The following is a 17230-nucleotide window of genomic DNA, read 5'->3' on the forward strand; positions in this document are numbered from 1 at the left end:
TATATATGTGTGTGTGTGTGTGTGTGTGTGTGTGTGTGTATGCGTGTGTGCACCTGGAAGTCATGGCGACCTCTGGTGACTGACCTCTACTGGGGGCTTGGAGGATATTCAGAGAGGTGGCTGAATACAGCCTGCCCCTGCCTCCTGCCTCTGGTATTTCAAGGAGGTCTCACATCCAAGTACTTGCCAGAGTCAACCCTCCTTAGCTTCTGAGATCTGGCGAGATCGGGCTTGCCTGGGCTATCCAGGTCAGGGCAGGTTCCCAACCTTTTTGAGCCTGTGGGCACCTTTGGAATTCTGACAGAGGGTGGTGGGCACAATCACAAAATGGCTGCCACAGAAGGTGGAGCCAACAACAGAATGTCAGGGAATGAGGTTATGCATAATCCTAATAGTAATTCTTCAACATTTCAAGCAACATTCTGTTTAACAGGAAACCTTTTAAAATGAACACATTGTTTAAAAATACACAGTTTACCTTCAGTCATGCAGTGATGTTCCTTGTGCTGTGGTGACAGCTGATGCTGAAGCAACTTTTTAAAAATCTGCACAGCCAATCACATTTTCAGTGGCCAATCAGAAACACTTGGCAGGTGCCAGGAAAGACATTGGTGGGCAGCACGGTGCCCATGGGTGCCATGTTGGAGACCCCTGGTCTAGCCAATCAGGATGCGTGAGGCAGATGATGCCCAGGACTTTAGGAAGCCACTTTAGAATACCAGCATTTTGCAATTGTGAACTGCTGAGTGGAGAGTCTTTTTATGTAATATATACCAAGAAAAGCCAAGACACAAAGGCAGAACTTACAACTTGCAGAAGAGCCAGGTATCCTGCGCCGACATTGTCAAAGTTAATCTTTACATTCTTCCACCGGATCTCTGTTGAGTTGGGGTCCATAAGTCTTTCACAGTCTGTCTTGTTGTTAACAGTTTCTATATCGAAGATCTCTTCAGCTGTTTCATTATAGCAGTAATGGTACTTCCCAGCAAAAAGATTAACCCCCATTATGCTGAAAATCAGCCAGAAGATAAGGCAGACCAACAACACATTCATAATGGATGGGATAGCACCCACCAAGGCGTTCACAACCACCTGTATCAGAAGGGGGAGGAGGGAGGAGAGAGTTTCAGTACAGAAAAGATGACTAATGGCAAAACAAAGCATGCCTAGTTTTAGTGGGGGAATGGAAGCCTAGTCAAAAATTCAGACTTGTAAACATTTAATCCTAAAAGATATCCCTTATTCCATCATTTTTCAAGAAATCTTTACATTTCAATAGGAATTTCTGGCAACTATTTTTTTTTTTGGTCATATGATAAATATTTGATGGAAGAAGTATAGACTTTGTAAAAAGTGGAAGCTCTGTCTTGATGACAAAATAAACGGGTTGCTTTGAACAACCAGGTTTGAGAATAACTATGGGGGCAGGGGGAAAATATTTTGGCAACCATTCCCCGCTCTTAACCAGACATGAGTATTGTTTCTCCTACTCCCATAAAGATAAATGGGAAATTTTGAGCCATTGATTTCAAATGGGAGTAAGGATAGGTATTAAAGGTGTTCTCCTAAGACTCAGCATTGGTTTAGCGTAAAAAAAGATCAAGGTTGTATGTATTGTTCCGTAAGCAAGGCCAACCATGTCCAAAGAGCTGAGCATGCACATTTGCAAGCTCAAAAATAAAAATAAAAGCCATATTCCCTCCTCTGAACCATGTCAAACAGAAACGATAGCATTTTATAGGGTTTCCTCCCCCCCTTCCTTTGATTTTTGAACAGAGCCAGGCTAGTTGCCATTTAAATATTTTACTGGAATTGTCTGTATTAGAAACAAATGAAAGATAACTTTATCCTTATCAGTTTCCCTTTTAAATAAATACTCCTTGAGACTCTTTTGGCTATTTTGGAGTCATGCTCTTGTCTTTCAGTTAGCATAGTTTATATCCTCCATTTGAATGGAAGCAAAGTAGGTCTACTTGCTAATTTTTGATTTAGCACTTACAAAGCAGTTAACATGCGCATTCTGTTGCTATAGTCCTGTAAATGGAACTCTACAATATAATTCAGCATATTTAATTCCACAGGACAGGGAGTGGTTAATACTGATTGTAACCCTATGGGTTTAGAAGAAGTTACAATTTCTCATTTGTAGAAGAACGATCCATAGTTCATTAATTCTTGCGAAGAGAATTGTCCTTAGATTCTCTTGCTTCCTGTCTGTATGCAATACCCATTGAAGCTCCATTACCAGACACCTGCATTTCTTCCAAAGGCATTAACACCTCAGACAGTAGTGTCTGAAGGGTTTTCTTTTTTAAAAAGCATGAATTAGGATTAGCTGGACAGTATTGCTCTGTTGTGTGATTGCTTCTTCAATTATCAGCAGGTGGTGCTGTTGCTTTAAACAATTCTGCTGAAAGATATAGGAGCAATTTAAATAGTGGCCACATCACACATGACAAACTAGATATAGGCGCACAATTCTCTGCAGAAAATCTGCTGCATGTGTGGCTCCCATCAGAGTGTATTAAGACCACCGCAACCCACAGTTCATTAATTTTCTACACATGTTTGCCAAGAAATGACATAAACCCTTTGGATTCAGATCCTGGAATGAGCCAAAAAAATCCGCCTCCTCCAGGATACCTAAAGAATTTGAAATAGGAAATAGAGAAGATATAAACTAAAAAGTTTACTGTCCATCATTTGTGACTTTAAATTATATTGCCATTTTTGGTTTGTTCTTTATTAAGAATAATGTCTTCTTTCCCTTCCAGTTATTTAAATAAATGTAACCAATATGTATCTTTATCTAAACAGATGGTTCAAACCATTTACAACTGTTACAAGAGAGGGAACATGGCTTTTTATGTGAAGAGTGCGTATTGGAAATTGTCAATAAGTGCATGCATGTTTCAGAGCATTACTGTTGACTTCCCTTAATAAAACTAAGAGCAGAATCAACTCCTTAAAATGCACATTTATTAGATCAGAGAAAAATAATTACTGCATAATTATTTAAAGTTTCTTGGCATTTTTTCAGTTCTTTTAAAAATGGTAACCTAGATGATATGTTGATGGGATGTCAGACTAAATCAGAAATATAGTAGAAGCAAAACAATAGGGTTATGTTATTCAGTTATGGGCACAAAGGTCCAACAGCTGGTTAGATACCATAGTAAGGTGGAGAATACATAGGGTTGAGGTGATGTCCCAAAAAAATTGAGGAAAATTTGCTAGGTGAAAAAAAAATTCAAATATTGCCCCTACCACAGGGTACATTTTACGGCACAGTCAACCTGTGTTGTGCAATCTGCACTGGCTCCAGGTGGAGTACCGGATGAAGTTCAAGGTTCTGATTTTAACCTTTAAGGCCCTAGAGGGTCTGGGACCCATGAATCTTCGGGACTGCCTCTCCTGGTATACCCCCCTGAAGACAACTGCGTTCTGCAGACAGGAACTTACTGGTGAGGTGACCCCTGGCCTGAGAGATATCCAGCTGTCCACGACCGGAGCCAGGGCATTTTCGGCCCTGGCTCCAACCTGGTGGAACTCTCTGCCAAGCAACATCCGTGCACTGCAGGACGTATTGCACAGGGCCCAGAGGTCATTTCGGGGGGGATTGTGGGGGATCGCAGTTTCCCCGGGTGAGGTACAGGGGGCGGGGCACATGATGAAGCCCTGCCCCCTGCTTCCGGCCACCCCGCTTCTGGCCCTCATTCAGCCAGGAGGAGGCAGGAGAAGAGGGAGGGTAAGTTGCTTCCTCCCTGCCTCTCCCCACCCCTGCCTGCCTGGGGCCAGGGAGGGCCTTCGCGGGGCTTCCTCGCACTCCCGCCGGCTCTGCAGGTCCACCGCCGGGCCCCTCCTGGGGCTCGGCAGTGGAGCTGCAAGGCCGGCGGCGGCGGCCAGGACCATTGGGGGCAGGGTGTGTGGCCTTATGACACACTTCCGGTGATGTCAGGGGGTGTGGCATATGCTAATGAGTTATGCTAATGAGTTCCCCTAGCTCTTTTTCTACGAAACGACCCCTGACAGGGCTTATAAGGCAGAGATGTTCCGCCAGGCATTTGATTGAGGACATTGTCAGTTTCCATCTGTCTAGCACTCCTGTTTTCTTACCTCCCTCCCCCCATGAGACGGAGGCACACTCTGAAGTTTCCTAGTGCCATTAAATCAGGTTAATTTGCTGTATTTTTCTTTTACTGTTTTTAATCAGCAAATCTAAAGCATGAATGTGTTTTACTGTTGTACACTGCCCTGAGCCCTGTTTTACAGGGGAGCGCAGTCTAGAAATTGAATTTAATAAGTAATATTCCCTCCCCCCCTAACAGAAGCCTGAATTTTGTTCTTGCTGTTGTCCAAGTCGTGGTATTTTGGATCAAGTAATCAGTTTTGTCAACATAAAACATGAAAAGACTTCTAAGTCTCTACCATTGTTTATTTGAACATTTGTGGATTATTGTATGAATTTCTTCACTGAAATATTCTGTAATTTTGCATTTGTGTTGGTCATGGTGATGCCACTAGCACTGAAAAATATTATCATCATCATGTGGGTCATCTGAGTCTGCATCATCACTGAATGGTTCAGGATTTTGCATGATTATATACACCATCATTTTTATTGGAGGATATATGTTTCAAGAATGTATTACCACAATCAAAGAGATGGGTGAATGCACAATGACAAAACCTGCAGAAGGTTCAGCAAAGGTTCTTCAAGCACGTCCACTAATTAGATTCGAATTAAAACAAACAAAACCATTGCAGGGCCTGCTCAAGGACCAGTACAACCTTTCTTACGCACTTTAGTCACAAATACTGGTGAACAAAATTAGCCTGAAAGGTGATGCATGACCTTTTCCTCAAGAACTAGAGTCCCACAATGTATGACAAACCAGGAGCTGGAAGCTGCTGAACAAGAGCAAGTTACTCATCAGCGCTGAATCAGTTGCCAGATGTTTGAATAACATTCTATGTGATGAAACTGGCCTGATTTAACCATCGTATACTGTATATATTTTCCTGTAATTAATATTAAATTTGTACAAAAAAGTTCTTATGCATATACTGGTCTTCAGGGTCAGGGCCAGTCAAAGGGCTTTGATGCCCTAGGCCAGCCTAGGTGCCTCCCCCAACCAAGTAGCCTGGTGACCTCCACAGCCAGCTGTTTCAGGTACTCCCCCCAGTGGTTGGTCCAGGCATGCCTCCTTGCTGGCTGGGGCTTGTCCCAAGTTAATGACTGGCCTGGCACACTGAGCTCCTGGAGCTGGAACACTGAAAGGATGCCTGTCCTGCCTCCACCTTCTGGTGCCTTAGGCAATAGCTTAGGGCTTCTTAGTGGGCAGGATGCCCCTGTTCAGGGTAATCTTAACAGCCAGGACAACAATTTCTGTCATGGACAGTATTTTGTAACCATAGTAACATTCTTGTAAAGCAGTGGTTCTCAACCTGTGGGTTGCGACCCCTTTGGGGGTTAAACGACCCTTTCACAGGGGTCGCCTAAGACCATCAGAAAACACAAATTTTCAATAGTCTTATGATAGCAATGAAAATAATTTTATGGTTGGTGGTCGCAACATGAGGAACTGTATTTAAGGGTCGCGGCATTAGGAGGTTGAGAACCACTGTTGTAAAGAATGCCTTGAATGTTTGCCATTTTGGAATTTTAATGGCATGGATACTCATTATTAGTACATCAGATGTGCATGAAATTATTATTATTATTAATAATAATTTAATTTATATCCCACCCTATGCCACAGGTGGGCTCAGGGCAGCTTACAACATTGGCTTACAACCAATACCTTACTGCTGGACTGTCTAATGTCTGATTTGTACCATATTTATGACTTAAACTCATATTGTCTTATTATTGTGGCTCTGTTTCCTGCTGCCTCCATTCTTTTCTCCAAGTTATGCAGAGAACTACACCTCCCAGGGCTCCTTGTGCCACATTTTAGGCAGCCTAATGGAAGGAAGGATGCAGAAAGAGAGACCTTGCTGCTACAGCCCTGCCTTGACACCAGGTAATTTTGAGATAAGGGAAGGTAAGTGTGGGATATCACAGGGGATTGGATGGGTTCTGATTCAAATTACTTTTTGAGTGCCTGAAAAGGATGCCACTTACAAGGTATGGTCATAAAAACTGAGAGTAAACTGAGGCAAGCCTAGGAGAGTAAGCTTATCACTAAATAAAATGGTCAGCTGAACTACCTGCAGTGCTATCAGCTGCATCACAAATTTTGGATAAATCCAGTTCCTTGAATCACTTGCTAATTGCTGATATAAACAAACAGCATAGAAAGGTCCAATGAGTGGGAGGATAAAATGGAGTTTTGCATGATTTTCATTTTTCAATTATACCATCAGTACACAACCTGGTTGATTATCAATCAATTAAAGGAATGGAATCATTTTGGTTTTGGTGACCAAATGACATTATTTTATGCCTCATTGACTTATGGGTCTGCTTGGGGAATACCAAGGAAAAACAACATCTTGCACTTGAGTATATTCTTCTGGACGTTAGAAGTATATCCAGTCTAAAATGTACCATTGTTGAGCAAGGAGATTGAACGAGTGGCGGTTTGCCAACTTTAGGGACATTCCTGAATGAAACGGATTGTTTGGATCCATTCCAATCTGGTTTCAGGCCTGGTTATGGGACTGAAACAGCCTTGGTCACCTTGGTGGATGAAATAAGCCAGGAGATGGACAAGAGGAGTGCAACCCTATTAATTTTCCTGGACCTTTTGGCAGCTTTTGATACCATGAATTTGGGTTATCCTTCTGGAGTGCCTTTTGGGACTGAGAGGCACTGTTCTGCAGTGGTTCCAGTTCTACCTCAAAGTGCTGGGGGACTGCTGCTCTGCCCCTTAGCCTCTAGCCTACGGGGTTCCCCAAGGTTCCATCTTGTCCCCTTGTTTTTCAACATCTATGTAAATATGATGGGAGAGGTCATTTGGAGATTGGGCTGAGTTGTAGCCTCGTGCTGGTGTGAGCAACCAAGCCTTGTCCTAGCTCATCATCTACCCAGCAATTTGAAAGCTTTGGCGAGTAGATAAATTGGGGACCACCCGTAAGGGGGTGGGCACACCACTCCCTTCGGGAAGGTGTTAGCTGCCGAGTGTGACTTCTGAGGCGCGGCAAGATCGGAAATATGAAAGAGCTGTGTCGGCTTCCCTGAAGTGGAGCGAGTTGGCCAGGCGGTGGCAGTGTGGCAGCACAACATCAAGAAGCCCTGACGTCATCAGCCAGCCGACAAGAATACATGCCGGCGGAACACGACTGATCTAGCCCGCAGATGAAGCCCTGGCTAGCTGCAATGTGTGTGTAATTAAAATGCTGTATGTTGTCTTCCCTATCCCCACGAACATTGTTAGTCCAACTGTCAAAGAGTAACTGTAAAATCGCTCTGAGCCCACAGGTGTGTGGGAAAGAGCGATTAATAAATCGAAAGTATAAATACATAAATAAAATCAGCTCTCTTGCACTACCAGCAAATCCAAGGGAGACGGCAGAAACTGTGAACAGGTGCCTGAAGGCACTTTTAAAATGAATGAGGGCTAACATGATAAAACGTAATCCTGACAAAATGGAGGCGCTACTGGTGGGAGGAAAATCTGACCCATGAAATAAATCATCCCTGTTCTGGATGGGGTTGCACTCTCCTTAGAGGAACATCTTTGTATCTTGGGGGTGCTCCTTGGATAAACAGGTGGCAATCGTGGCCAGGGGTACATTTAACCAGCTTTGGCTGGTGAGCCAGCTGCAGCCCTTCCAGGGTAGGAAAGATTTTGTCACTGTGGTACTTGCCCTGGTAACATCGAGATTAGATTACTGCAATGTGCTGCCCTGAAGACTGCCCTGAAGACTGCCCTGAAGACTGTCCAGAAGATACAGTTGGTACAGAATGCTGCAGCCAGAATATTGACTGGAGTGGGTCATAGGGACCATGTCACTCCAGTCTTGTTCCATCTACACTGGCTTCCAATTTGCTTCCAGGCCCAAGTCAAGTTGCTGACATTGACCTTTAAAGCCCTGTATGGCCTGGGACTAACATACCTTAAGGACTGCCTTCTCCCATATGAACCTATGCATTCACTTTGGTTGTCTTTGGAGGCCCTGCTTCAGTTGCCTGTGTCATTTGAAGCTACACGGGTGGCAGCCCAAAAGAGGGCTCCTTTGGTCATGCCACCAAAATTTTGGAATTCCCTCCCCAGGGAGAGCTGTCTGCCTTCCTCTATTGGGTGTCGTCCACTAGCAGGTGACACTTTTTTGTTTTGTTCGGCATGCCCCCAATAATGGTTGCTGCCCCTCCTCCCTGGTGCTGGTGTTGTTTACTGAATTACTTTATTGAACTTTTATTGAATTATTTTATAATTTTAAATGTTGTGTTTAATTGTTCAAATGTTTTAATGTTTTCATGTGTGCCACATTTATTTAAACAAACAAATAAAACACAGCAAAGGGTTTTCCAGTTTTAATGGAGGCACATTTCCTTTGCCATCCATGTGTACTAATGAAGGCATCATTGTCTGCTTCTTTTGTATCTGCTTGCACTGCTAAAATAAATGAGTTATATTTATATTATCATAGGTAGGATAGACTGTGGTGCCTCCTGCCTACATTTGGCCATTAGTGTATGGAACATGGAGAGGAGTCATTCCAGCCCCCCAATCCACATGGTTATTCTTTTGTGTGAGTTCTGCAATTCCAGGAATGAATGAAGGAGCTCCAGAAATGAAGATGAATGCAGGAAAACTCCATGTGCCTTCCATGTGTAGAGAGTTGAATATAAGCTGCTGATTGCAACAGCTGTGAATGGCTACCATGGTTTTCTTGGGCACTTCTGAGTCTTGCACAGAAATGTCACAAAGTGACACCTCTCATAATTCAAGGGTTTTTAAAAAAATCCTCTTGCATCTCTTTCTGTCTCTGTTTATATACATATGCACGTGTTTATTCATATAAACATATAAACACACACACATTTATATGTGGTGTATCTGTGGCCACTGACTGAGAATTCACTTCATCTATCTAACAAGTTGGACTCTAGCCTACAAAACCTTATACATCTGTTAGTCTTATCTATAAAACTGCCAGTTACAGACTAATATGACTACATTAGTGATGCTGTCTTGTACCTGTCTTCCTGGAAGCTGTCATGGTTTGTAACTGCAGTCCCCTCTATAAACTGTTGTGGGCCAGTGGCATTCCTTTCAATTTTAAACTCAGTCTGTATATGCTATACAAGATTTTTGGTTGCTTATCTCAAGGCCATTTTTTCCTGTCAACTCTGCCATATCATGACTTCTGGTCACTGATCATTTAAGCCTGAAGATATGTTCATGTCCCGGTAATGAATGCAAACACCAATGATGCTAGTAGCACAATCTATGGATCATCACCTTCACCTTCAAAATCCTTCATAGTTTGATTTCTGAGCCAGGGGGACACATTTCTGAAGGAGATCAATATATTTTTCTGAATTTGGTGGACAGACCATCCCTGCACCATCAGTGAACAACATTATTCAAATACGTGACATCATGCTGAATAACAGTTATGAGTTATGTAACTTACGAGTAAGCTAATGCTCCAGTGCTTCTTTAGCCTGCTATTGGTCTTCTATTGTAATGTTCTAGTTATTGTGGAAATTATCACAAAGCCTATGTATTGGGATTCCCTCCTATATTGTGGCTAATTTTGCCCCATGACCTTCATGGCTAAAATTTGACAGAAGTTTTGAGTAGTCTTTGATTCTTGGTTCTATTCATTCAAAAACAATTAATGGATGTGTTGGAAGAACATTCATTGAACTTCAGCCAGTCATATCATTTGGGGGTGCATTTGTCTATCACTTTGATTTTGGAGATACATCAGTGAAAAAAAATTCAGCAATAAGAATGATATACATTACCAGACAACTTCCTGCAACATTCCATAATGATACAGAGATAAGGGCTTGTAGGCCACTATTAGGTTCAGCAAAGTATGCAGTTTTCCTCTAGAGAAAAGTTTCTTCTTTTAAGGCTAAGCAAAGCTGAGCAAAGTGGGGAGTGGGACACTCTGAGGACCTCAAGGATGATGAAAGTATTTTCAGTATTAGTGATACCACCATGAGAAACAAACACAAATTACAAAATTTAAATAAAAAAATACATGCAATAACCTGTAGAAGTTTTCCTGGATGGTTTTATGTTGCCAAAAATTGATACTGTAATCAAAAGGGCCTCTACTTAGATCCCCAAAATGCTTTTTCCTGGGACGTCTGCAATGGAAAGTCTCTTAAAATTAGCATTGGGTAGGAGCTATTTCATCTCATTTATTTATTTAGTAAAACTTTATCCCACTCTTCCTTGAGGAAGCTCAGGGTGGTGATTTTCTACCTAGCAAAGTTTCCTCAAATTTTTGAGAAGGTCACCCCTCCACCCTTCCAGGATATTAAAACTGCTGTTGGTCAGCTGTCCTTGTAAATGTGATGTTTGGACAGTACCATTTGCTTTCTACTACAAGTAATGGGAAAAGTCTCAGTGTAGCCCAGTAAGTTAATTCTCTTCATGCATTATTTTGCTGAACTAAAACTGCAAGTGGCTATTGTGCTTTTAGTGGGAAATAGGCAACCAGACTTCATTAGAACTGTGATCTATTTAGTTTATCAGCCTTTCTCTGTCAATGGCGAAGATCTAGCAATGAGGATGGTGGGAAATTGAAGGAATTCCAGGTTAGCCAAAATATGAGATTTTATAAGCCCCAATTTAGTTATAAAAAGTGAATCCCAAATAGAAATGCTCAGTTTCTCCTTGAAACGTTCTTGCCTTGATTCAGGAAGGAACATCCATGCATAGAAACAGGCTTGTCCTCATGACTTCTCCTTGCTGGATTAGAAATTATCTGTGCAGATCAGACACGCATGCAGTTTCTCCATATCATGACGTGGAGCTGAAAGTTAGAGTCATCAATGCAATCTCATCTGCATTACTCCATGGCAATGCACATTACCATTTGTTTTACAAGATCTGCTATCTTGGCCCACAGTGGGGGAAAACACTTTGGTGGATATATCTATTTCTGCACTGGCTCTTTCAAAATGTCTAGTTGAAAGAGAGGATACATTTTACCCCCTCTGATTAAATCGTTCTTTTTTACTAGCTTATTATATGATACTTTGCTTTACAGGTAACTCGATCAGGGAAGAAAGAAATATGCCTGGTTTTCCAATAATTCATTACGAAATTCTGTTAAATACTGTCCCAGAACCACTCAGAACTGAGTCCCACTTGCTGCTTGCCTCAGAGCTTCCCCTCTCCCTCTGAGGTACTCCTGCTACATCTTCCAGAAGGCAAAGGGATGACTCCTGCCCAGTCAGTGATGGCAACATGCCTCTTCCAGCCTGGCCATATCCACCTCACAAGCTGCATCTTCTTTTTGTTTTTAGGTAAATTGGAAGTGGTAAAGTAGGTTTAGGAGTGCATAGTTTCATTACAGAGAAACCTGAAAAAACAACCCCCAGATCCCACTTCTTAATAGAAAACCTTGCATCTCTGCACAGACTGGAATCTAAGCTAGGAAACAACCTTAATCTCTTCTGAAGCATCAAAGAGGAATTGAATTACTTATCAATTACGAATTGATAATTCGTCACTGCTGTTGTCAGAGAAGACCGGAATTTGAAAGAGAACTTGCAATTTGAAAAACCAAGTCAACAAATATTAACAAGATCACTGAAGCAGACATCATCACACTTGAAGGCAATGGTATCATCCCTTTGATGTTGATCAATAAGTGTTCATAGGGCCTGATTTTCCAAAAATGTATTACTGTCCTATGCAGTAATGACAGTTACGAGCAGCACTGAAACCATCCATAGTATTTCATACTCATAGCTGAAGGAAAGTGCCACAGACTAGTTTCTCCAGAAACTGGACACTACTTTGAATAATCAAATTGTACTTCCAAAGAACATTCAGCCTTTTCACAAATCTAGCACGGGACAAAACTGATAGGCTTGGAGAGATTCTGAATGGCAAGTGACTTTTCATAGAATCAAAACCTATGGACTGCACCTCTCAATGCCTCTTCTACTTGCACTGAGAAACAGCAGCAGACAATAGTAAATTTGTAACTAAAGGATCCCAGTTGTAGGAATAGGATCTCAATTCAAAAGTTCAATGGAAATGAAATGTTGTTACTTTAACCTTATTTTCTTCAGTGTTTTGTGTGAGTGGAAAGGGGCGTCACAAACTGCAACTACTGAATGTGAAGAAAAGGGAATATTATACCACAGATGGGTATGCTGACCATAGCTAATAATAGCCACTGCAGCCATACTAGAATATTGAGGAAAACTGAGAGATGATTGAAGGGGACACACGCACACACACACCCTGAGAGGGCTAATTGCAAGACAGATGCAGTATCCCCCCCATAGTACTTTAGTATTAGGACTCTTACAGTTTTACAGGATTTCATTGGATCCTGCCAAGGTTGCCAGTAGTGTCTTAAATTTGCCAGTAGTGTCTTAAATTTGAACGAGTCAGATCTCATGAGAAACTGCTACAACTGAAGGGAACAAAAGTGGTCATGGATCAAGGTCTATGTTCCAAAGGAACAGAAACCACCTAGCAGTCCAAAGAAAGTTCTACTATCAGTCTTTTGACTGGACACAGTTCACAGCATTAGCCATGGCCTGGCAATTCTTAAGAAAGTCTGGCTGTCATACTTTTGCATTGGAACAGGTATCTCAGTAATAGGGACAGTAACTGTACTTGTTGAATGTTAGGTGTACAGTGGTCCAGCTAACAAGGTGACTCTTTGGTCACACTGTTATATTGATAGTATTGGGCCAGAACCTTCAGATGACGAATTCTTTCATACTGCAAGGCCTTTGATCAATTATAGAAACTTGCTAAGGTCATGTATGAAAGCTACATTGAGATTTGTTTAACTGTAGTTCATCCCCTCAATGGAACTAGGATGACAAGAAGCAAGAAAAAGTGAGGGCCATTCTCAACAGATCTACTAAAAGTGATTGAGCAGGACAAAGACATGGTGCCAAAGAATTCTGAGAGCCTCCTGCAGAGGCCAGATTTAGAAATACAAGAACTTTGGAACAGATTCTTGGAGCATCTCCATCATTCCCAATGAGATGTGTTGCCACTGTAAATATGGACAAGGTTGAAAATGACATGCAGACCTGACCTTATTGCATGCTTTGAGAAAGGCACCTGTTAACATCATAGTGCTATATGATGCGTGTTTCTTATTGCCATACCATCTTGTGTTTTGACTATGACAAGGTAAACCATGTTAGGTGCCTGCCTGCCAGGCTCCCATAGGCAGCTGTCAATGCTTATTAAAAATACAGAAATATCCTGAGGATACTTTCCAATTAATCACTGGCAATGATCCATCCAGATGTACTCCTGTTGGCTGAACTAATGAGGAGACAGCATATAAGAATATAAAGTTGCCCATTAAGTCAGATATAAATCTATCAAACCCAGTACTGTGTATTTCAGCTATTAAAGTTATTTTAACTGGAGAGGCCAGAAATTTGAACCTGGGGTCTCCCACATGTGAAGTATGTACACTGTATCTAAGCTATGCCCTAACAGCAAATGAAAACATGTAGGGACTCAATCCTGCCATTCCACAGCGGAAAAGAAGTTTCGCTTAATGGAGTTCTATTTATGCAAGATACTGCACAAGAGCTACTGTAAGATCAAGCATTGGCTTCATTTCTGATCAGTGTTCCTGTGTACAAAAATTCGAAGACTATCAGCTGTAATCACAGTCCAATTTGGGAGTGTAATATAATTTGATTGAAGGTCATTATTGAGAGGTGTGTGTGCTGCTGAAATATATTTTGCACTGTGTAACGTGTGAGGTAAAGGATATAGTCTACCTGACTTAGATCAAGGGCTACTTGCAATGACTTTCTTGTGTTTCCATCTGTGCATGAGCTCCTGAGCAAGAAGAAATGTTTTGTGGGAAGCAATCCATAGATTTCTTTGAAAGTATGTAATGGAAATGTACCTCAAGGTGGTGGGAAGTACCGTAAAGTCAAAGCTGACTTATGGCAACCCTGTAAGGGTTTCAAGGCAAAAGATGAACAGAGGTGGCTTTGCCATTGCCTGCTTCTGCATAGCAACCCTGGACTTCCTGGGTGGTCCTCCATCCAAGTATTAACCAGGGCCACCCTGCTTAGCTTCTACAATTCGATTAGCCTGGGCCATCCAGGTCAGATCGAGAAAGCTACCTAAAATCAGAAACTGTGAAGAGATAATATTCCATGGCAGAACACAGAAATGCCTTCCTGAATCAGATGAGAGAAAGAGTACAGGAGATCAGACTGTTATCGTGCAATGGTATAAAGACCAATGGTAAAAAGGCTGAGATTTTATTTCACAGCAAAAAGAATCCTATTGCAGGACATGTTATCTCAGAGCAAAGCTCTTCAAAAACCAGACTATGACTTCATCAAGGCATGTGAAGTCAGAGAGCAAAGTAATATTGTTTCGGAATGGAGGGACTTGAGGGTAGCCCACCAATGAAGAATTTCCATGATGCCTTAAAAATGAACATGCTAAAAAAATATGTAAAGGGAGAAAGTTGTGGAACAATAATGAGACAGTAATCATTCTGAAAGGAGGTAGGGTACTCTTGGGTCACACCATCATTTTGATGGTATGGGGCCAGAACCTTCAGACGACAGCCATGTTTTCCCATAGCCCAGGGACTTTGTTCAATGACAGAGATGATTCCAGCATAATTCATTACTTGGGTAACATCTGTCAAAACCTGCCATACTTGCATTGTGGAGCAGTTAAGTGATCTGATTCTACCTTTGCAGAAATTCTGTGAATTATACAGGGGTTATTAGAAAAGCTGTGGGACTGAATTTCTTCATGGTTCTTCACAAAGAAACTGGATGTTATGTACTCCAATAAGGTTCTCCTAAATCTACTTTACCATCACCAAGATCCCCCAAATAAAAAGATGCATTTATTAGAAATATAGTACAAATCCAAATTATTTTTCAGTTATTTTGAACAAGTAGATAGTACTCAGGAGACACCTGTATAAAATAAGTCACTCAGACATTTTGCAGTCAATCTGACAATATTCCCTGAATATAAAATAGAAGTAGAGATACATTGTTTTCCTACCACTGCATTGTTTAGATCAGAAATCAGGCACACTTTCTTTGAATGAAAGCTATAGTTCTTCTCTGTACCTTCTCCATTTTTTCTCACAGTTTTATCCTGGTTTTAATTCTAACTGTGTAATTCCTATATTTAAAATAAATAACTGCATTGTTTCATTTACATAAATACAGACCAGGATAGACTTCCGTGGGATGGTTTAGCATCAAATTATTTCGTGTCACAGTCCATTCTTTTAATTGGCAATTTCCTTTTAAAAGGTTACATGGTGGCAGTGTCTTCTAACCAGTTCAGTAAAGTTCAGATTTTGTGCTCTGTGATTTGTTGCTAACATTACAGTGACAGGACAGGGGGACCATAAAGCATGGCAAAAGGGGAACGGAGAATAAGGAGGAAAGCTGAACTATCAGACAAGGCTGCCCAGTCACTACGGGACTGGACTGAGAACAACGAGGTGCAAATTAGAGGAATTAAACCAGAACTGTTTTCTTTGGGGGTGGCTAAGTTCCTCCCACAGCCCAGCCCTTTCCTGCCATGCTGAATTATGCCACAAAAGATGGAGATTTAAAAAAAAAAATTAGATCCCTTTTGATCCTTTTTTATTGCTTCTTTTAAGGAAGAGGGGGGAATTGAGGTGGTTCAAATTCTGCTTCTTTGCACCTGGTGATTCTCCCTATTCAATACTTACAGCCAGAAATGCCCCCTCAGATGCTAGAGGTATTAGAAGCCAGGCCAAAGAAGAACAGCCAAGTGCCAACAGAGAATCTATGAATGACATGTGGTTTGGGCCAATAATGAGGCAGCTTAATATGTCTCCCTTCTTTTTTTCCTGGTGTGTACTTGTAATTAAAAAAAAAAAGGGAGAAATGTGCAGCGGGGTGAAGGTGAGCCATAAACAGAGGGAGGTGATCAAGTCAGCAGCTGCATCATGATTCTGTTTGTAGTTATGTCTTTCTACCAGTTTGATCAGTTCTAGCATGCTTTAAAAAAAAAAAACAACCCCGTAATCCACAGGCATGCAGAAGGATCAGCTTGCTAATGGCATCTTACCCTCATCCCCTCAAATCGTGACAACGCTCTTAAAGGCCTCAAAGCTCTGAGTGTCCTAAGGGATTTAATGGCACCTAGTTCCGAGTAGCCCAGGGCATTAGCTATAAGGCTGACTAAAGAGACCTACACAGAAAACAGAAAAGAAAGAAACAAAAGGAAAAGAAAAAAAAAGAGGTTCCAGACTGTTAGAATAAATCCCCTAGCACTGATTGTTTCCCCCCAAACTGGACTGCAGGCCCCAACAACCCACGCCCCCGTTTAGAGTGATACCGAAGACATGACCACCAGCTGCCTACTTCACTTCACTGAAACGACCTGGAAGGAAATAATGCAGTTGAGAGAGGCATAAGAATAAAACAAAGAGGGAAAAAAATAAGTGAGATAGAGAGAGGCAGAGACACACAGACGGAAACGGGGTCTGTTGGAAGGTTAGGAGCCCAAACGGATGACAAGAACCTTACCCTCGCCCTCTTAACAGTCTGCAGGATCTCAGCAGCTCCCATTAAATTAAGCCAGACAAATTTTTAAAGGTACCTATGAGAAAGAATACAGATAAATACACACACTGCACAAACCGCCTTGCTTCTCTCATTCGGGTAGGGTCTGCCTTGCTCATTCCCACTGCAGGGACATTACAGAGACATGAGTGAAAAAGCTAAACATCTAGGCCTCTGAAAAGTTCACCATGAGTAGCATGAATGTGGGGGAACTTATTTAGCCGTTATTGGATTGTAATTTTATTTATTTATTTATTTATTATTCACATTTTTATCCCGCCCTCCCCGGAGGCTCAGGGCGGCTTACAGGGCATATTGCCAGATAGGAGCCACCACCGAGAACGCCCTGTTCCCGGTCATGCTGAGTCTAATAGAACGGGGACCTGGAACAGCCAGTAGATGTTGTCCCTGACCGTGGTGCCCTTGGGGGAACATGTGGGGCTAATGATAACGTTGCTAATGCTGAGAAACAGTTAATTCAATCCAGAGGAAAATTTCTGCTGACAAGGT

The 17230-nt window shown here is 41.8% G+C and overlaps 1 protein-coding gene across 1 annotated transcript in view; it reads right to left on the reverse strand.

The window, feature by feature from the left end:
- Positions 1 to 17230, reverse strand: part of LOC107116930 (sodium channel protein type 8 subunit alpha-like) — a 110086-nt gene that overhangs the window by 17078 nt on the left and 75778 nt on the right. Inside the window, 2 exon segments of the mRNA XM_015418956.1 lie at positions 808 to 1092; positions 16224 to 16346. Coding sequence (XP_015274442.1) covers positions 808 to 1092; positions 16224 to 16346 — 408 coding nt within the window.

Source organism: Gekko japonicus, unplaced genomic scaffold (assembly GCF_001447785.1).
Source record: "Gekko japonicus isolate JY-2015 unplaced genomic scaffold, Gekko_japonicus_V1.1 scaffold2791, whole genome shotgun sequence".
NCBI classification, from domain to species: Eukaryota; Metazoa; Chordata; class Lepidosauria; order Squamata; family Gekkonidae; genus Gekko; species Gekko japonicus.